Raw genomic sequence first — 20,195 nt, 5'->3', positions numbered from 1 at the left:
TATATTGTTCTGTTTAAAATGCAAGTTTATTCTTCTAGTATAATTCCTTATTTTGAATGCAGACGACAAACCCATCGGTGATTGTTGAGATGATCTCTGCGGTCGTATTATTTCTTGTTTAAAAAAAAAAATCATAATGTTGTATTAGTTCTTTACTGGCGTATGACATTTTTTTGAACACAGATAATTTAACCAGTTTATACAAATGAGTTAATATCACCAGATTTGTTTAATTTGTTTTGCCGTGGATTGTAGCGAATAACCACAGTGACAGTTGATATACGTTTGCTTCACAGGCTGGTGCAGATGAAATAAACACAATGACATACATTCAACACTGGAGAGAAATTATGGTACTAGGTACTTTTTTATTAGGTACTTCATGGACATTCAAACTTCTAATTTACTTTTGCTACAGATGATTGTTTCACGGCGTGTGATTATGGACTATTGGCAACTGAAATCTTCTGCTAGAAGGAAAGTTGCTTAAACATTTAGTCTTACAATCAAACATGTCAAATTAAAGGCACTTGAGGAGAGCCTCACCTTTGTAAATACTTATATTTGAAGCTGCTCTTCATTTATGAACTTTATTTAGTTTGGAGTTTGAATAATATCTGATTCTATGATTTGCTTGCAAAAACATTTGTTCAACCTGCCGTAATACAACCAATATCACTGTCGTCTGTGTGTGTCAGTGAACATGAATATCAGGTCAGGGAACAAAAAGATTGTTGGAGGTCATGACAACTTGATCAGTCACTGATGCCTCTGTCCTTCAGCTCCTGCTGGACTCTCATCAGGTAGTCCGGATCAGGATACCCAAAACTGTGGAAGAAACAGAAACTGTGAGCAACACAAGCGTGTCATCAGCCATGAAGTTTGGACAGAACCATCCGTGTTAAATGAGCCCACAGGTTCATGGATGCACAGATGATGGAGTAGATCACACTTTCCTTCTTAACACACTAGTCTGTACAGGTCTGGTAAAAACAATGTTTAGACCTCCTGTGTTCCTTAACAATGCCAGGCGAGAGTAAGTAAGTAAGTAAATAAGTAATATTTATAGAGCACTTTTATGGACCAGGCTCACAAAGCGCTTAAACAATCAGAATAATACTCGATAAAATATATACTAAAAAGGTCAAGACTCAACACCCGAGAACATCACAGGAGTTCCAGAAAATAAAGGAAAAGCCTGAACAAATAAAAATGTCTTAAGATGTTTCTTGAAGGAGTCAGTAGATCATCAAACACAGAGGGAGAGCAACAGCCTGAAAGGATTTCTCTCCTCTGGTCTAGAAGTGTGTTCAGGAACCATCAGTAGATTTGATCCACAGACCTCAGAGCCCGAGCTGGGATGTAAGTCTGGATCAGATCACTGATGTAAGGAGGAGTCTGACCATGAATAGATCTGAAAGTAAGAACCAGAATTTTAAAATAGATCCTGAAAGAAACTGGCAGCCAGTGAAGAGTTTTTAGGATCGGGGAAATGTGAGTTCTTCTACTAGAGCGGGTCAGAATTCTTGCTGCAGAGTTTTGTATCAACTGCAGGCGAGACAGATCCTTCTTGTTAAGACATGAAATGAGAGATGTCTCAGCCCGTCCTCAGTCAGTCTCAGGGCTCCTCCAGAGATGGGCAAGTCTGGGCCTGCAGTAGAATCTTTGAGGTTAAGCTAATGAGTTGTGATTATTCACATCCGATGAATACGATTAATCACATTTCACTTTTTCAAACACTAATGTAGTTTTACTTTTTTCTCACATTTCATTCTTCCTTCAATTTTCTGACCTAATGTCTCCTTTTGATAAGTTGGATGTTTTTCTTTTTGACGAATGATGTTCATTAGATTCCCAACATTTTACATCACACTTGCAGTTATATACGTCAACTCCAATTAAAACTTTCTTCCTTTGCTGTGGTTCTTTGTCCACAAGCGTTAATATTTTCTCTCTTAAGTAGCTTGAAAAAGACGTACTTCTGTGGTCCTCCATTGATGCGGGTCTTGTGGTGGATGTCATTCCAAGTCACTTGGTTGTCCTGCCCTGTGGTTCTGGACGTCCCAACGGTGAAAATGAGCTTTTGATCAAAGGCTCTCCTCAGAAGTTTGAGCACCTTTCTTCCTTCTTTATTGTTTGGTAGGTATGCTTGTCTTGAGAGTCCATGATATTTCCTGCCAGGATTAGGATGCCTTTTCTGTGAGAAGAACCACAAAGGGGAAAAAAAACATGAAAAGACAGGGACTGAAGAAACTGGAAATGTTTGTAAGTAAGAAAGTAAGTAATGGTTATTTCTAAAGTGCCTTTCTAGACCAGGGTCTCAAAGCACTTGAACAATCAAAAACAATACACAGTTAAAGTATATACTTTAAAAGGTCAAGACACATAAGACAAACACAGGAGTCCCAGAAAATCAGGAAAATCCTGCACAAATAAAAATGTCTTAAGATGTTTCTTGAAGGAGTCAGTAGATCATCAAACACAGAGGGAGAGGAAGATCGTTCCAAAGCTTAGGAGCAACAGCCTGGAAGGATTTCTCTCCTCTGGTCCAGAAGCGTGTTCTTCTACTAGAGCAGGTCAGAATTCTCGCTGCAGAGTTTTGTATTAACTGCAGGCGAGACAGCTTCTTCTTGTTTAGACACAAAAATAAACTGTTGTAATAGTCCAGACGACTAGCTTGTCATCAATCTGAGTTTTCAGTGGAATTTTCAAAAAACAACAAATATAATAAACCACGAGTGCGCATCATTGAGGAGGTCCAAGCAATCATGATGGTGAAAAGATAGTTTAGGGCAGGGGTGTCACACATTCGACCTGTGAAGCACATGTCGTTGAACGAATCAGGTCTGAAGACTGTATTCAGTTGTTCATCCATGTGCTGCTTGTTTCAGCTGATACTTTCAACCAAGAATGTCAACTCATTTTCTACTTAGACTCATGTTGACTAATTGTTGGTTGTACTTTCAGAGTAATTTTTCTTGTTTATAGTCAAAAATGTGGCAGACCGTGCTCAGGGATCGTCACTTAAAAACATCCTAATACCTCCCTGGTGCTCGTCTGTAATGTCCCTCTTGGCTTGAAGCCTCCACAAGAGAAATTGTTCCAGAAAGAAAACAAACAAGTTTATATTTTAATCTGGTTTGTACCAGAAATGTAAAGGCTTGCATGCTACAAATATAATAATCCCAACCCTTAGCTGACAGGAGGAAAATGAGTGAAGTATTACTTTAGCTCAAATGTGCGACTGGTTGGAACAGAAACCTTTCACCACCTTTGAGTCTTTGGTGGAAGGCAAGTCAACCAATAAATTATGGACAATATCCAATCCTTTCACCCATTGAGTCATCATTTGATCTACATGCTTTCACCCATCCATTCATCCACACGTCCATTCATTGACATGAAGCTTTGCTTCAAGCAGGCTTACCGTTTGGATTCCATTTGGAATGTGGTAGTTGATTACAATGGCTGTGGTATTAAAACCAGGAATAAATAAATCATTATTAAAGTCCTCTGTCATGTTGCCGTCTGGCTGGTCTCCCTCCATCCGACCGAAGACAAATTTACACACAGGGCAGTTCTTTCCCAGCGATTTGATGGACTGCTCAATGCATTGCTTACAAAAGCTGTGTTTGCACTTGAGCTGTGTTTTGTTGGTGATGGAATCCAGACAGATAGGACAACGGTCCTCAGGGTCACTCTCTGCTGCTGCAACTGGTGGGACATGCGTGCCATTCGACGCGGTCAACACATCTGCACTGGACATTGGTCCGTGAAAAAGTTGTGAACATGCCGTCGCCCTCTTCTGGTACAGACGCAACAGCGCTCTGGTGGTGTGACTCTGCGTTGCCATGTTTCTGTCTCTTTGGTTTAAAACCTTCACGTTGACTTTCCCCCGACTGAAAGCAGACTCTCTGAACTCAACACCAAAGGAAGTTTTCAGATCATTCACTTCTTTCTGGATCTGCTTCCAGATCGTCTCCTCCATGTCCAGACCTCCGTCGACGAGAGGATCCCTGATATTGATATCTGACCCTTGCTTTGGCTTATCATCTCTGGCGCCGCTGTAGACATCTGCAATCTCTTCCCGCTCTCGACTCGGACCACAGACGCTCAGGCTGTTGCCCCAGAGGTCGAACTTGTCGTTCTTCTTCGGGATGGGCAGAAGCTCTTTCACCTCTATTGAGTTCTTCTCCAGATCCACAGTTGAGCATTTGTTTTCCCTTAAGCACCTCTGAGCAAGAGTAGTGAACTCATCGAGAGCCTGAGCTGGATTTCCATCTATGCTTGCTGCTTTAAAAGTGACCTTCACGTCCGCGCTGATCTTCACGCTGTTCCTCTTCCCGATAATCTTCAAGTCCTGTTCTAATGCACCATACATATATTGATAGATGCTGAACGGGAGTTCACATGTTACAGTAGAAGAAGCTCTCTCTTCAGGTTGATGCTTGTCATCAGTTTGGTGGCCCACGTGACTGTGATGCTGCTGCCCATTCCACTCTTCCTCTGGAGCAGAAGTTTCTTCTTTGTCCTCACTTGGATCGGGGAAATGGTAAGAGACCACAGTAATTCCTGTGTTGTCCTTGTCCTTGTCCTCCAGAGTTTGTCCCACTAGTTCTTTAAGAACGCTCTCATCTAAAAGACAAACAAGAGAAAAAGACATTAAAAACTAAACATCTCTGCTTATTGCAGGCAGTTAATTAAATGTCATAACACAGAAAATAAACAATTAAATCACATATTGAATGTAAACTGTTTAAAAATCATTCAATTATTTTGTAATGATCCTCTGCAGCATCTTTTAGTCAGTAACAAGACAACTAAACACTACAGCTACATTTTCAAAAATAAACCAAGTGAACACATCAGAACCTCTCATTTCTTATCAAATTTGAAACATTTTATGTTATGTTTATGTTAAGTAATGATTTAGACTAGAAGAGAGCATGGTAATAACTGTCGACGAACAAGCATGTTTTTTTTTTCATTCAAAAAACTCTTATTTTTAATACTTTCTTATGCACAGAGAGAATGAGCAGAAGAGGTGTGGGTTGAGGCAGGAAGAACAATGACTTATACTGTCACAGTTTAATAACTCGACACTCAGTAAAGCTATAAATGAGGCAGACCTGGAGCGGGCGTGAGTTTTATGAACGCAGTCTTGTCTTTGACACACAACAGGTGACAGTCCGTGTGCGTATGGAACCAAGTTTGAAGTCGTCTCTCAAGCTCTGTCAAGAATTTCTTTTTGAAGTCAGACTCCGACCACTGCAGGCTGAGGTACACCAGGAGGCACTTTTCAACTCGCTGAACCTGGGTGAGGCAAAACTGTTACATTGTTAGTGATGAACTAAATGAAAGGAGCACAACAATGTCTTAGAGATGGGATATAACTGAGGATTGATGACAAAGTCAGTTGTAATCTTTGGAACGTATCAGTGAACACGTTCTTGTCCAGGGTTATTGAAGTATCTGTGGGTCTTGTTCATGAGTGAGCATGAGAGCAACAGACGGAGTAGCTTGAAAAATCTACTTGATCATGGTGAGAGAGCTGCAATTTTTTTTCGTTAGCAGTGGAGATAAAACTATATATTTTCTTTTCTTCTGATAGTTGTGGAGTTAAACTCTATACTTTCTTTTATTATGTTAGTTGTGGATTTAAAACGATATATTGTATTTTCTTCTGTTAGTTGTGGAGATAAAACAATATATTTTCTTTTCTTCTGATAGTTGAGGAGTTAAAACTATATATTTTATTTTCTTCTGTTAGTTGTGGAGTTAAAACTATATATTTTATTTTCTTCTGTTAGTTGTGGAGTTAAAACTATATATTTTATTTTCTTCCGTTAGTTGTGGAGTTAAAACTATATACTTTCTTTTCTTCTGATAGTTGTGGAGTTAAAACTATATATTTTATTTTATTCTGTTAGTTGTGGAGTTTAAACCATAAATTTGATTTTATCCTGTTAGTTGTAGAGTTAAAACTATATATTTTATTTTCTTCTGTTAGTTGTGTAGTTAAAACGATATATTTTCTTATCTTCTGTTAGTTGTGGAGTTTAAACTATACATTTTATTTTCTTCTGTTAGTTGTGGTGTTCAAACTATATAGTTTATTTTATTCTGTTAGATGTGGAGTTAAAACAATATACTGTATTTTATTTTCTTCTGTTAGTTGTGGAGGTAAAACTACATGTTTTCTTTTCTTCTGTTAGTTATGGAGTTAAAACTATATATTTTTATTTTATTCTGTTGTGGAGTTTAAACTATATATTTTATTTTCTTCCGTTAGTTGTGGTGTTAAAACGATATACTTTCTTTTCTTCTGATAGTTGTGGAGTTAAAACTACATACTTTCTTTTAATATGTTAGTTGTGGAGTTAAAACTATATATTTTATTTTATTCTGTTAGATGTGGAGTTAAAACAATATATTTTATTTTCTTCCGTTAGTTTTGGAGTTAAAACTATATACTTTCTTTTAATATGTTAGTTGTGGAGTTAAAACTATATATTTTATTTTCTTCTATTAGTTGTGGAGTTAAAACTATACATGTTTTCTTTTCTTCTGTTCATTGTGGAGTTTAAACCATACATTTAATTTTCTTCTGTTAGTTGTAGAGTTAAAACTATACATTTTATTTTCTTCTGTTAGTTGTGTAGTTAAAACGATATATTTTCTTATCTTCTGTTAGTTGTGGAGTTTAAACTATACATTTTATTTTCTTCTGTTAGTTGTGGTGTTAAAACTATATAGTTTATTTTATTCTGTTACATGTGGAGTTAAAACAATATATTTTCTTTTCTTCTGTTAGTTGTGGAGTTAAAACTACATGTTTTCTTTTCTTCTGTTAGTTGTGGAGTTAAAACTACATGTTTTCTTTTCTTCTGTTAGTTATGGAGTTAAAACGATGCATTTTATTTTCTTCTGTTAGTTGTAGAGTTAAAACCCCTGAGTTATTAAATTGTTAGGACTAGTTAATTAAAGTCCTCTAACCGCTTCGCTATTGGTTTATCCTCGAGGTCCCGCCTCGTCTCTAAGAAAGCTTAATTAACTCGCCACCCAGCTGGGTCCAGTCCACTTCCTATAAACGCGGGAAATACCCACCGCACTTCCTCCAACTGAAAACTCATCGAGAAAGGTGGCTGCTGGGCGACGAGGTTATAGGGCGGAGCACCAATTCGTAGAACTTGAGATTATGATGATGACTCCGCCCTCTAACCGCTTCACTATTGGTTTAAACCCAAGGCGAAGCATGACGGGATCAATGTAGCCCTAGCTAGACGCTGGTCCTGACAGCAGCATCACTAGGGCCCCGCCGGCCCAGGATCCAGATCCATTTGGGCCGCAGGCCTCGGGGGAATGGAATCGCTCAAAAACAGTATGAGCTACTGATCCTGTCGCAATGTCGAGGAGATAGGCTCTAGCGAAGGCTGATCACCCAGCCAACATCTACCGGGGCAAATTAATAAGGCCAGGTGCCGCAAATCAAAACCCACACAGGACAACAGGTGCAGACGATCTTGACCCGGGTCCAAGTGGGGCAGCGGTTGGAAGGCCTGCAGCGTGAGAGTTGTTGCCCGGAAGGAGGAGTTGAGAACCTTTGGACGACGGAACGCTGGGTTCGGACGCAATGACACTGATGGCCTTCTCAACTCAAAAGGAAGACTCTCAGGGCTAATGGGGACCCAAGGTGCCTCCCCAACTTGTCATAGATGCGTCTGTGAACACTTAAGTGTAATGAAGGACGCAACCTAATGGAACTCTCTGTCTGAGGTTGGTTAGAGAGTTCCAATAAACTTGATGTCCTGCAAAACCAAAGCGGGAAGGCTCACTTTTCGACCTCTGTACCGCTTAGGGTCTAGCTTGAGACGACCAACCATCTCTGGAGATCCCTCAAATTGAGCAAGCCCAGCCGGACTGCCGTGTGAGCTGCTGCCACGAGCCCAAGGAGGGACATAACAGCGCCTGCTGCCGTCCTTCTTTCTACTTTTTTTTACATGACGCCGAGCTTCCAGCAACTGTGTTGTCAGTAGGAGAATGGGCTTCCTCCCTGTTCAGCAGTACCCCCAGGTAAACTAACTGCTGGACTGGAGTCTCCGGGGATATTCCTGAAATCTCCGAAAAAATATGGACAAACTCACCACAGATGTCAACGTTTTGCCGAGCAGAGTTCGGTACCTCCTCCAGGAGAGCATATACACGCGTCATCCTGAGGAGGGCAGCCTCTGTGGTTATCCTCTACCTCCCCTGCAGTACACTGTAGAAGTGAGCCCGTCGAGTGCACTGGAGGAGGGCCATGTTGTCTGCAAGAGATACTTACCTGGATCGCTCTCGCATACCACATGGTCAATCTCCATGCAGCGTGTCAGTCGTCCTCCTCGTCGCAGTGTGTTCACGATCGAGGGACGACTAGGCTCGACTCACCAGGGCCCAACAAACAACTTCTTCTCATCACATTGGAACATGAGCTTGTTGAGTGTACCGCACAGGAATGCCATGTTGTTTGCGAGGGAGACACTTATAAAACAGCATTGCATTGGGCCTAGACAAACGAATCAGAAATGTGTGTCCCCCCTCTCCAGCGAGTCTTAGAGCTTCATGCACACACATTTGTCCACTGCAAAATTCATTGCCATCATTACATTCAACTGTCAGGAGCTTACTGTTTTGTTGTAAAGGAGGAAGTGCGGCGGGTATTTCCCGCCTTTATAGGAAGTGGACTGCACCAAGCAGGGGGGCCGAGTTCTTTAAGCTTTATCAGAGACGAGGAAGGGCCTCGAGGATAAACCAATAGCGAAGCGGTTAGAGGGCGGAGCACCAAATGACGTAGAACTGTCAGGTCATACAATAAATATATACACGAGCTTATCAGATCCTAACACACAAATCACTGTAGCTAAAGGAAGCTTTTGAAGTTCACCCCTGCTGTCAGTGATTTAATTAAGGGAATATAGCTGAAGAAGACTTGGCTGTTTCATTTATTCTGTCTTTTATTGAAGTCGTTTTGTAGTATTCCCAAAGCGTGTCTTATTCACATTTCTTATTATCATCATGATCATTTACTTCATCAAAATCAAACTTTTCTGAGAGACATGGAGGAGACAATCAACAGTCGAACACAGGTTTCCATCAGCAGAGTTTCCCTCTTTAGGGTTTTCGTCAAGTGAAATATTTTGTCTTGAGTTCTTTTGTTTTTGAGTATATTCTGTGTTTTGCTTGGGTCAAATACAATAATTACATTTCCTAAAACATTTGTTTGTTTGGCTTTTTTTCCCTCCACTGCACTGTTCTATGACGGACTAATTATCTTATAGACGCAAAAATGTAAGGTAATAGTTCAAAAGTCCGTGAGCATATCTTTGGCTTTTTTGAGACATTGAGAAAAGATTTTTCACACCAAGTGATAAAATCTCTCATGACTGGAAATCCAACATGCTAAGTAAGGTTTTAAGTTAAAATATTAATTCAATTTTTTTGCTAAAATGTGAGGTTGGATAGAGATAAAAGTGGAATAAAAGTCGATAAAAGACTTGCATTGCTCTTACTGTCTTCCAAGTGTTTAGACAAGAAAACCACCCCTGTGTGCAAACCGCAGGGGGGTCTAGAAGTTTTTATTTTTCTTTTAAAAGTTTGGACTGGACTTGATCAGTTTTGCAAACGATTTGATCAAGGAAGCGAATCAGAATCATAAAAAAAAAAAACAGTCTGCTTCCCTTAATAATAGGTACGATAAGTGCTCGCTTACACTACTTTGGTTCCAGAGTTAAAGGTAAGTAATGTTAAGACATTCTAGGCACGTAGGCCGGGGTAACCTGGCAATATATGAAAGTGAGCCCTAAAAATAAAACACTTTCACTTTTTCAAGATTAAAATACATTTGTTGCGTAACCTCTGTGTTGTTGTTATCTTCTCACCTCAATTCAAAAAAAGAAAAGACAATGTTTATCTATTGTACTATCACTCTTTAGCTTGGTTAAACCTTTAACTAGCTTTGCTATTAAACGAAACATTAGTTTCACTTTTTGTTAACTTAATGACAAAAGAGCAGAAGAGCTTCGTGACAGTGACTCACCACATTCGTGGAGTCTTCCAGCGCCGCCATCTGGAGGAGGAGCACAACAAAAACAAATGCGTCGATTACTGACACACATATTTAAGATTTACAAACATCGACGACAATATTTATAAATGTACTAAACGTGTTTTGCTACATGTCGTCAACAGCAGAAACGTAGTATCGATATGACCAACTATTACATTCAGAGACGGTGAGATATGTTTTAGTTTTTATTAAACTTCACTTCTTGTGATGCCTATTGAAGCTATTGTTCAAGCTAATAGCTCATATCTAAGCTAGCTACATTTTTAGTTTTACTTTCTTTTTGTGTTCGAGAGAATATGTTGGAGAAAAACTTGTATCCCGAAGGTCGGAAAATGAGCTAAACAATGTGACATAGTTTCTTATTTGACTTACCCTGAAGTGTTGACGATAGTGTTGAAGGAAAAGAAAGCGAAAGTACTTAGCGGATGGCGTGTGGTAAACAAGAATGGCAGAAGACGAGGAGGATGTAGGAGGAGTCGGTGCTGATTCCAGCTTAAATATCTCGCGAATATTTCGATTCTGATTTTTTTTTTTCTTTATTTCTTCGTCCAAACTTGCAAAACGTGCTGCCAGCAGGTGTCGGCGATAGCGTTCAAACAGCTGGTTGCAACCATCGTTAAATAGAAGAAGAAGCTGTCACGTCATTTACTGTTAGTGTGTAGCAGCAGTGTTTGATTTGAGACATACTATCTGTTCAAATCGCATACTACTCTTAGTATGCTAGAAGTTAGTATGCATCAGTTTAGTGTACGTACTAACTAGTACGCAAATTCTCCACAGATAGTATTTCTATTTTTCTTTGCAACTTTGGAGAAAGAAATAAAGAAAAAATATGAGAATCTAAATAATCGTGAGATATTTAAGCTGGTATCAGCAGCGAAGACGTGTCATCCTCCTACTGCTGCGGAAAATACACCTGTAAGTATATGAATATATATGCATTTATATACGACGTAACTTCCGTTTAAAACGTCACTAAGATGGAGCTGTTTAGTGTGGTTAGTGTCCATCGAACCATGCTCAGTTTTGTGGGCGTGTTAGTACGCCAATTTAGTGTGCATGGCGCACTAAATTTCGCATACTAAGAATTGAGACGCACTAACGCACTAAAAATACTAACTTTCAGTACGCTAGTATGCGATTTGAGACACAGCAACAGATCTGCCGCTGGATTAACTTGGAGATCTTAACTTTGCAGTAAATTGCCTAAACTTCATCCAGGAGGTCGAATGACGGCTTTCAAATTAGGAGCATCTTCTGCCGTTTGATCCCTTATTACCAAGATCATATATTGTTCTGTTTAAAATGCAAGTTTATTCTTCTAGTATAATTCCTTATTTTGAATGCAGACGACAAACCCATCGGTGATTGTTGAGATGATCTCTGCGGTCGTATTATTTCTTGTTTAAAAAAAAAAATCATAATGTTGTATTAGTTCTTTACTGGCGTATGACATTTTTTTGAACACAGATAATTTAACCAGTTTATACAAATGAGTCAATATCACCAGATTTGTTTAATTTGTTTTGCCGTGGATTGTAGCGAATAACCACAGTGACAGTTGATATACGTTTGCTTCACAGGCTGGTGCAGATGAAATAAACACAATGACATACATTCAACACTGGAGAGAAATTATGGTACTAGGTACTTTTTATTAGGTACTTCATGGACATTCAAACTTCTAATTTACTTTTGCTACAGATGATTGTTTCACGGCGTGTGATTATGGACTATTGGCAACTGAAATCTTCTGCTAGAAGGAAAGTTGCTTAAACATTTAGTCTTACAATCAAACATGTCAAATTAAAGGCACTTGAGGAGAGCCTCACCTTTGTAAATACTTATATTTGAAGCTGCTCTTCATTTATGAACTTTATTTAGTTTGGAGTTTGAATAATATCTGATTCTATGATTTGCTTGCAAAAACATTTGTTCAACCTGCCGTAATACAACCAATATTACTGTCGTCTGTGTGTGTCAGTGAACATGAATATCAGGTCAGGGAACAAAAAGATTGTTGGAGGTCATGACAACTTGATCAGTCACTGATGCCTCTGTCCTTCAGCTCCTGCTGGACTCTCATCAGGTAGTCCGGATCAGGATACCCAAAACTGTGGAAGAAACAGAAACTGTGAGCAACACAAGCGTGTCATCAGTCATGAAGTTTGGACAGAACCATCCGTGTTAAATGAGCCCACAGGTTCATGGATGCACAGATGATGGAGTAGATCACACTTTCCTTCTTAACACACTAGTCTGTACAGGTCTGGTAAAAACAATGTTTAGACCTCCTGTGTTCCTTAACAATGCCAGGCGAGAGTAAGTAAGTAAGCAAGTCATATTTATATATGGTCCAGGCTCACAAAGTGCTTAAACAATCAGAACAATACTCAATAAAATATATACTTAAAAAGGTCAAGATAACACAGAGAACATCACAGGAGTTCCAGAAAATCAAGGAAAAGCCTGAACAAATAAAAATGTCTTAAAATGTTTCTTGAAGGAGTCAGTAGATCATCAAACACAGAGGGAGAGGAAGATCGTTCCAAATTTCATAGGATTTCTCTCCTCTGGTCCTGAAGTATGTTCAGGAACCACCAGTAGATTCTGATCCACAGACCTCAGAGCCCGAGCTGTGGTGTAAGGCTGGATCAGATCACTGATGTAAGGAAGACCATGAATAGATCTGAGCGTAAGAACCAGAATTTTAAAATTGATCCTGAAAGAAACTGGCAGCCAGTGAAGAGTTTTAAGGATCGGAGAAATGTGAGTTCTTCTACTAGAGCGGTCAGAATTCTCGCTGCAGAGTTTTGTATCAACTGCAGGCGAGACAGATCCTTCTAGTTAAGACATGAAATGAGAGATGTCTCAGCCCGTCCTCAGTCAGTCTCAGGGCTCCTCCAGAGATGGGCAAGTCTGGGCCTGCAGTAGAATCTTTGAGGTTAAGCTAATGAGTTGTGATTATTCACATCCGATGAATACGATTAATCACATTTCACTTTTTCAAACACTAACGTAGTTTTACTTTTTTCTCACATTTCATTCTTCCTTCAATTTTCTGACCTAATGTCTCCTTTTGATAAGTTGGATGTTTTTCTTTTTGACGAATGATGTTCATTAGATTCCCAACATTTTACATCACACTTGCAGTTATATACGTCAACTCCAATCAAAACTTTCTTCCTTTGCTGTGGTTCTTTGTCCACAAGCGTTAATATTTTCTCTCTTAAGTAGCTTGAAAAAGACGTACTTCTGTGGTCCTCCATCGATGCGGGTCTTGTGGTGGATGTCATTCCAGGTCACTTGGTTGTCCTGCCCTGTGGTTCTGGACGTCCCAACGGTGAAAATGAGCTTTTGATCAAAGGCTCTCCTCAGAAGTTTGAGCACCTTTCTTCCTTCTTTATTGTTTGGTAGGTATGCTTGTCTTGAGAGTCCATGATATTTGCTGCCAGGATTAGGATGCCTTTTCTGTGAGAAGAACCACAAAGGGGGAAAAAAACATGAAAAGACAGGGACTGAAGAAACTGGAAATGTTTGTAAGTAAGAAAGTAAGTAATGGTTATTTCTAAAGTGCCTTTCTAGACCAGGGTCTCAAAGCACTTGAACAATCAAAAACAATACACAGTTAAAGTATATACTTTAAAAGGTCAAGATACATAAGACAAACACAGGAGTCCCAGAAAATCCGGAAAATCCTGCACAAATAAAAAGGTCTTAAAATGTTTCTTGAAGGAGTCAGTAGATCATCAAACACAGAGGGAGAGGAAGATCGTTCCAAAGCTTAGGAGCAACAGCCTGGAAGGATTTCTCTCTTCTGGTCCAGAAGCGTGTTCTTCTACTAGAGCGGGTCAGAATTCTCGCTGCAGAGTTTTGTATTAACTGCAGGCGAGACAGCTTCTTCTTGTTTAGACACAAAAATAAACTGTTGTAATAGTCCAGACGACTAGCTTGTCATCAATCTATGAGTTTTCAGTGGAATTTTCAAAAAACAACAAATATTATAAACCACGACCATCATTAAGGAGGTCCAAGCAATCATGATGGTGAAAAGATGGACAGTTTAGGGCAGGGGTGTCACACATTCAGCCTGTTCACCCATTGAGTCATCATTTGATCTACATGCTTTCACCCATCCATTCATTGACATGAAGCTTTGTTTCAAGCAGGCTTACCGTTTGGATTCCATCTGGAATGTAATAGTTGATTACAATGGCTGTGGTATTAAAACCAGGAATAAATAACCTATTATTTATGTCCTCTGTCATGTTGCCGTCTGGCTGGTCTCCCTCCATCCGACCGAAGACAAATTTACACACAGGGCAGGTCTTTCCCAGCGATTTGATGGACTGCTCAATGCATTGCTTACAAAAGCTGTGTTTGCACTTGAGCTGTGTTTTGTTGGTGATGGAATCCAGACAGATAGGACAACCGTCCTCAGGGTCACTCTCTGCTGCTGCAACTGGTGGGACATGCGTGCCATTCGACGCGGTCAACACATCTGCACTGGACATTGGTCCGTGAAAAAGTTGTGAACATGCCGTCGCCCTCTTCTGGTACAGACGCAACAGCGCTCTGGTGGCGTGACTCTGCGTTGCCATGTTTCTTCCTCTTTGGTTTAAAACCTTCACGTTGACTTTCCCCCGACTGAAAGCAGACTCTCTGAACTCAACACCAAAGGAAGTTTTCAGATCATTCACTTCTTTCTGGATCTGCTTCCAGATCGTCTCCTCCATGTCCAGACCTCCGTCGACGAGAGGATCCCTGATATTGATATCTGACCCTTGCTTTGGCTTATCATCTCTGGCGCCGCTGTAGACATTTGCGAACTTGTCCCACTCTCGACTCGGACCACAGAGGCTCAGGCTGTTGCCCCAGAGGTCGAACTTGTCGTTCTTCTTCGGGATGGGCAGTAGCTCTTTCACCTCTATTGAGTTCTTCTCCAGATCCACAGTTGAGCATTTGTTTTCCCTTAAGCACCTCTGAGCAAGAGTAGTGAACTCATCGAGAGCCTGAGCTGGATTTCCATCTATGCTTGCTGCTTTAAAAGTGACCTTCACGTCCGCGCTGATCTTCACGCTGTTCCTCTTCCCGATTATCTTCACGTCCTGTTCTAATGCACCATACATATATTGATAGATGCTGAACGGGAGTTCACATGTTACAGTAGAAGAAGCTCTCTCTTCAGCTCGATGCTTGTCATCAGTTTGGTGGCCCACGTGACTGTGATGCTGCTGCCCATTCCACTCTTCCTTTGGAGCAGAAGTTTCTTCTTTGTCCTCACTTGGATCGGGGAAATGGTAAGAGACCACAGTAATTCCTGTGTTGTCCTTGTCCTTGTCCTCCAGAGTTTGTCCCACTAGTTCTTTAAGAACGCTCTCATCTAAAAGACAAACAAGAGAAAAAGACATTAAAAACTAAACATCTCTGCTTATTGCAGGCAGTTAATTAAATGTCATAACACAGAAAATAAACAATTAAATCACATATTGAATGTAAACTGTTTAAAAATCATTCAATTATTTTGTAATGATCCTCTGCAGCATCTTTTAGTCAGTAACAAGACAACTAAACACTACAGCTACATTTTCAAAAATAAACCAAGTGAACACATCAGAACCTCTCATTTCTTATCAAATTTGAAACATTTTATGTTATGTTTATGTTAAGTAATGATTTAGACTAGAAGAGAGCATGGTAATAACTGTCGACGAACAAGCATGTTTTTTTTTTCATTCAAAAAACCCTTATTTTTAATACTTGCTTATGCACAGAGAGAATGAGCAGAAGAGGTGTGGGTTGAGGCAGGAAGAACAATGACTTACCGTAAATTCCGGACTACAGAGCGCACCCGATTAAAAGCCGCATGCTCAAATTTTAGAAAGAAAATCAATTTTGTAATTATACAAGCCGCACCGGAAAAAAATGAACTACCGGTAATTCACGTCCATTTCTTACACTTAAATAAATAAAGCACTGTGTTATTCTTCTTAAGCATTTGTCAGATATTTACAGTCCGAGGAACCAGCGACAAAAGCACGAGGCAGGTGGACAAACTGTCCGTGTCCTTCAACCGGGGAATTATTTCTTCATCACGCCGGCAACACGGATGAGTAGTTTGCTTTTTTCCACCTGATCGTAACGCAGTGATTGCGCGGATAAACGCGACTTCACGGCGGGCCGTCCTGCGTCTCTGCGCCTCACCTAGGATTCACTTAACGCAGCCTTTTTTCTGGACAATAATGGACTTGAACATTGGACACTGATCGCGGGGATTTGACTGTGGGGTGTCGTGGGTGTTCGTTGTTTTGTTCATGTTTGATTGATCCTCCTTTAAGGAGAGCTTTTTGTTAAATGTTATTAAGTAAATATATTTTGATTAACTTCTATAACGGCTTCATGTGTGGTCAGTGTTGTTATAATTAATGCTGTCACTCTGGAGCGTCACCAAGTCCGCACCAGAGCGTTACAAAACGTCAGAGGTACTTCATCCATATTTTTGATTTCATCTGGCCCGATGGAATTCTCCGCTATCTTTGTTTGAGTGAATGTGCGGAATGAAGTAAGTTTCTCCTCGTAGTCGGGAGGGAGCTGCTGACACAAAGTTACTCATTCATTCTATTGGTCTACTGTTGCTGAGCAAAATGTTTTTCCTGCCACGAAAAAAAAAATGAATAAGCCGCACCGTAGTATAAACCGCAGTGTTTAAAGTGTAGGAAAAAAGTAGCGGCTTGTAGTCCGGAATTTACGGTATACTGTCACAGTTTAATAACTCGACACTCAGTAAAGCTATAAATGAGGCAGACCTGGAGCGGGCGTGAGTTTTATGAATGCAGTCCCGTCTTTGACACACAACAGGTGACAGTCCCCGTGCGTATGGAACCAAGTTTGAAGTCGTCTCTCAAGCTCTGTCAAGAATTTCTTTTTGAAGTCAGACTCCGACCACTGCAGGCTGAGGTACACCAGGAGGTACTTTTCAACTCGCTGAACCTGGGAACAGGGTGAGGCAAAACTGTTACATTGTTAGTGATGAACTAAATGAAAGGAGCACAACAATGTCTTAGAGATGGTTATATAACTGGGGATTGATGACAAAGTCAGTTGTAATCTTTGGAACGGATCAGTGAACACGTTCTTGTCCAGGGTTATTGAAGTATCTGTGGGTCTTGTTCATGAGTGAGCATGAGAGCAACAGACGGAGTAGCTTGAAAAAGCAACTTGATCATGGTGAGAGAGCTGCAAATGTCATCTTGTGCAGCAGTGAGACTCCGACACTCACTTTTGTTTACTCTTGTTCATGGCCATTTCTGCAGCGCAGTTTTCACATGAAGATCTCCGCTACGAGAAATCTACTCCAGATTCATTAGGAAGTGAAACACGTGAGTATTTGTTAAATCTCAAAAGTGAGATTCATTCTTCTTTTCTGAGGTGAAGATCGAAATAAGAGTTCAGAAATCACTTTTTTTTTGTTAGCAGTGGAGTTAAAACTATATACTTTCTTTTATTCTGTAAGTTGTGGAGTTAAAACATCATGTTTTATTTTACTCTGTTAGTTACAGAGTTAAAACTATATATTTTCTTTTCTTCCGTTAGTTGTGGAGTTAAAAATATATATTTTCTTTACTTCTGTTAGTTGTGGAGTTAGAACTATACATTTTAATTTCTTCTGTTAGTTGTGGAGTTAAAACTACATGTTTTCTTTTCTTCTGTTCATTGTGGAGTTTAAACTATAAATTTAATTTTCTTTTGTTAGTTGTGTAGTTAAAACGATATATATTTTCTTATCTTCTGTTAGTTTTGGAGTTTAAACTATACATTTTATTTTCTTATGTTAGTTGTGGCATTAAAACTATAAAGTTTATTTTCTTCTCTTAGTTGTGGAGCTAAAACAATATATTTTATTTTCTTCTGTTAGTTGTGGAGTTAAAACTATACATTTTATTTGCTTCTGTTAGTTGTAGAGTTGGCTAAAGGAAGCTTTTGAAGTTCACCCCTGCTGTCAGTGATTTTTATTAAGGGAATGTAGCTGACGAAGACTTGGCTGTTTCATTTATTCTGTATTTTATTGAAGTCGTTTTGTAGTATTCCCAAAGCGTGTCTTATTCACATTTCTTATTATCATCATGATCATTTACTTCATCAAAATCAAACTTTTCTGAGAGACATGGAGGAGACAATCAACAGTCGAACACAAGTTTCCATCAGCAGAGTTTCCCTCTTTAGGGTGTTCGTCAAGTGTAATATTTTGTCTTGTGTTCTTTTGTTTTTGAGTATATTCTGTGTTTTGCTTGGGTCAAATACAATAATTACATTTCCTAAAACATTTGTTTGTTTGGCTTTTTTTCCTTCCACTGCACTGTTCTATGACGGACTAATTATCTTATAGACGCAAAAATGTAAGGTAATAGTTCAAAAGTCCGTGAGCATATCTTTGGCTTTTTTGAGACAAAAGATTTTTCACACTAAGTGATAAAATCTCTCATGACTGGAAATCCAACATGCTAAGTAAGGTTTTAAGTTAAAATATTAATTCAATTTGTTGCTAAAATGTGAGGTTGGATAGAGATAAAAGTGGAATAAAAGTCGATAAAAGACTTGCATTGCTCTTACTGCCTTCCAAGTGTTTAGACAAGAAAACCACCCCTGTGTGCCCTGTATGCAAACCGCAGGGGGGTCTAGAAGTTTTTATTTTTATTTTAAAAGTTTGGACTGGACTTGATCAGTTTTGCAAACGATTTGATCAAGGAAGCGAATCAGAATCATAAAAAAACAAACAGTCTGCTTCCCTTAATAATAGGTATGATAAGTGCTCGCTTACACTACTTTGGTTCCAGAGTTAAAGGTAAGTAATGTTAAACCATTCTAGGCACGTAGACCGGAGTAACCTGGCAATATATGAAAGTGAGCCCTATAAAAACAAACACTTTCACTTTTTAAAGATTTAAATACATTTGTTGCGTAACCTCTGTGTTGTTGTTATCTTCTCACCTCAATTCAAAAAAAGAAAAGACAATGTTGATCTATTGTACTACCACTCTTTAGCTTGGTTAAACCTTTAACTAGCTTTGCTATTAAACGAAACATTAGTTTCACTTTTTGTTAACTTAATGACAAAAGAGCAGAAGAGCTTCGTGACAGTGACTCACCACATTCGTGGAGTCCTCCAGCGCCGCCATCTGGAGGAGGAGCACAACAAAAACAAATGACACACATATTTAAGATTTACAAACATCGACGACAATATTTATAAATGTACTAAACGTGTTTTGCTACATGTCGTCAACAGCAGAAACGTAGTATCGATATGACCAACCATTACATTCAGAGACGATGAGATATGTTTTAGTTTTTATTAAACTTCACTTCTTGTGATGCCTATTGAAGCTATTGTTCAAGCTAATAGCTCATATTTAAGCTAGCTACATTTTTAGTTTTACTTTCTTTTTGTGTTCGAGAGAATATGTTGGAGAAAAAACTTTCTCTCTCACACGTACACATACATTTGCCATGTATACCGAAGGTCGGAAATGAGCTAAACAATGTGACTTAGTTTCTTATTTGACTTACCCTGAAGTGTTGACGATAGTGTTGTTGGACAAGAAAGCGAAAGTACTTACGTCCGTGACGCGGGTGTGACGTCACTGCTCGCACTCCGGCGATAAATAAATGCAATTACGTTTTTTTAAATGATAAAACATAATAAAGTATACATATCAGTCAGAAATGCATAACGATAATTTACCCCCCTCAAAAAAAAAAAAAAAGATATATCCCAGTATATTATAGTATAATATATATTTTGACGATTTCGAAGCTTTTATTTGGATTGGTATTAAAGTTGCTTTAATCCTTAGTTCGACGAACTATTGTACGGTTGAAAACCTCTAACACAGGGGACTTCGACAAGTTTAGGCTTCAGGTAGGAATAAATCATAAAGAGATTGTGTTTTACTCATTTTCATCAGTTAACAGAAGTGGCCCATAGTGGGCGCTGTGGTGCCGCCCTTCCGCCGAACAAAAATAAGATCAATTGTTTCCCCTTTCTGTGCGTCCTGGTTACAGATGGCTCGCGGGAGTTAGGAACCACTGA

General features: G+C 39.4%; 2 protein-coding genes across 3 annotated transcripts; both read right to left on the bottom strand.

The window, feature by feature from the left end:
* Nucleotides 1–371: 371 nt before the first annotated feature.
* LOC148070436 (uncharacterized) lies at nt 372–10,848 on the bottom strand. 2 transcript variants are annotated; one of them, XM_087801582.1, is made up of 6 exons: nt 10,478–10,848; nt 10,076–10,105; nt 5,130–5,328; nt 3,428–4,635; nt 1,980–2,197; nt 372–828 (listed from the first exon to the last, which is right to left on the bottom strand). In XM_087801582.1, the coding sequence occupies exons 2-6, from the start codon at nt 10,103–10,105 to the stop codon at nt 756–758; spliced, it is 1,728 nt and encodes a 575-aa protein (XP_087657708.1). In that variant the 5' UTR covers nt 10,478–10,848; the 3' UTR covers nt 372–755. The 2 variants fall into 2 exon arrangements, with proteins under 2 accessions (XP_087657708.1, XP_087657709.1); XM_087801583.1 differs by having other exon boundaries at nt 5,130–5,313.
* An 892-nt stretch (nt 10,849–11,740) lies between these two features.
* Nucleotides 11,741–19,848, bottom strand: LOC148070435 (uncharacterized). The gene is made up of 6 exons (XM_087801581.1): nt 19,673–19,848; nt 19,252–19,281; nt 16,912–17,095; nt 14,281–15,488; nt 13,359–13,576; nt 11,741–12,219 (listed from the first exon to the last, which is right to left on the bottom strand). The coding sequence occupies exons 2-6, from the start codon at nt 19,279–19,281 to the stop codon at nt 12,147–12,149; spliced, it is 1,713 nt and encodes a 570-aa protein (XP_087657707.1). The 5' UTR covers nt 19,673–19,848; the 3' UTR covers nt 11,741–12,146.
* Between the last annotated feature and the right edge of the window lie 347 nt (nt 19,849–20,195).

This window comes from Callionymus lyra, chromosome 10 (assembly GCF_982586985.1).
Source record: "Callionymus lyra chromosome 10, fCalLyr1.hap1.1, whole genome shotgun sequence".
NCBI classification, from domain to species: domain Eukaryota; kingdom Metazoa; phylum Chordata; class Actinopteri; order Syngnathiformes; family Callionymidae; genus Callionymus; species Callionymus lyra.
This window is presented reverse-complemented; position numbering and strand designations above follow the sequence as displayed.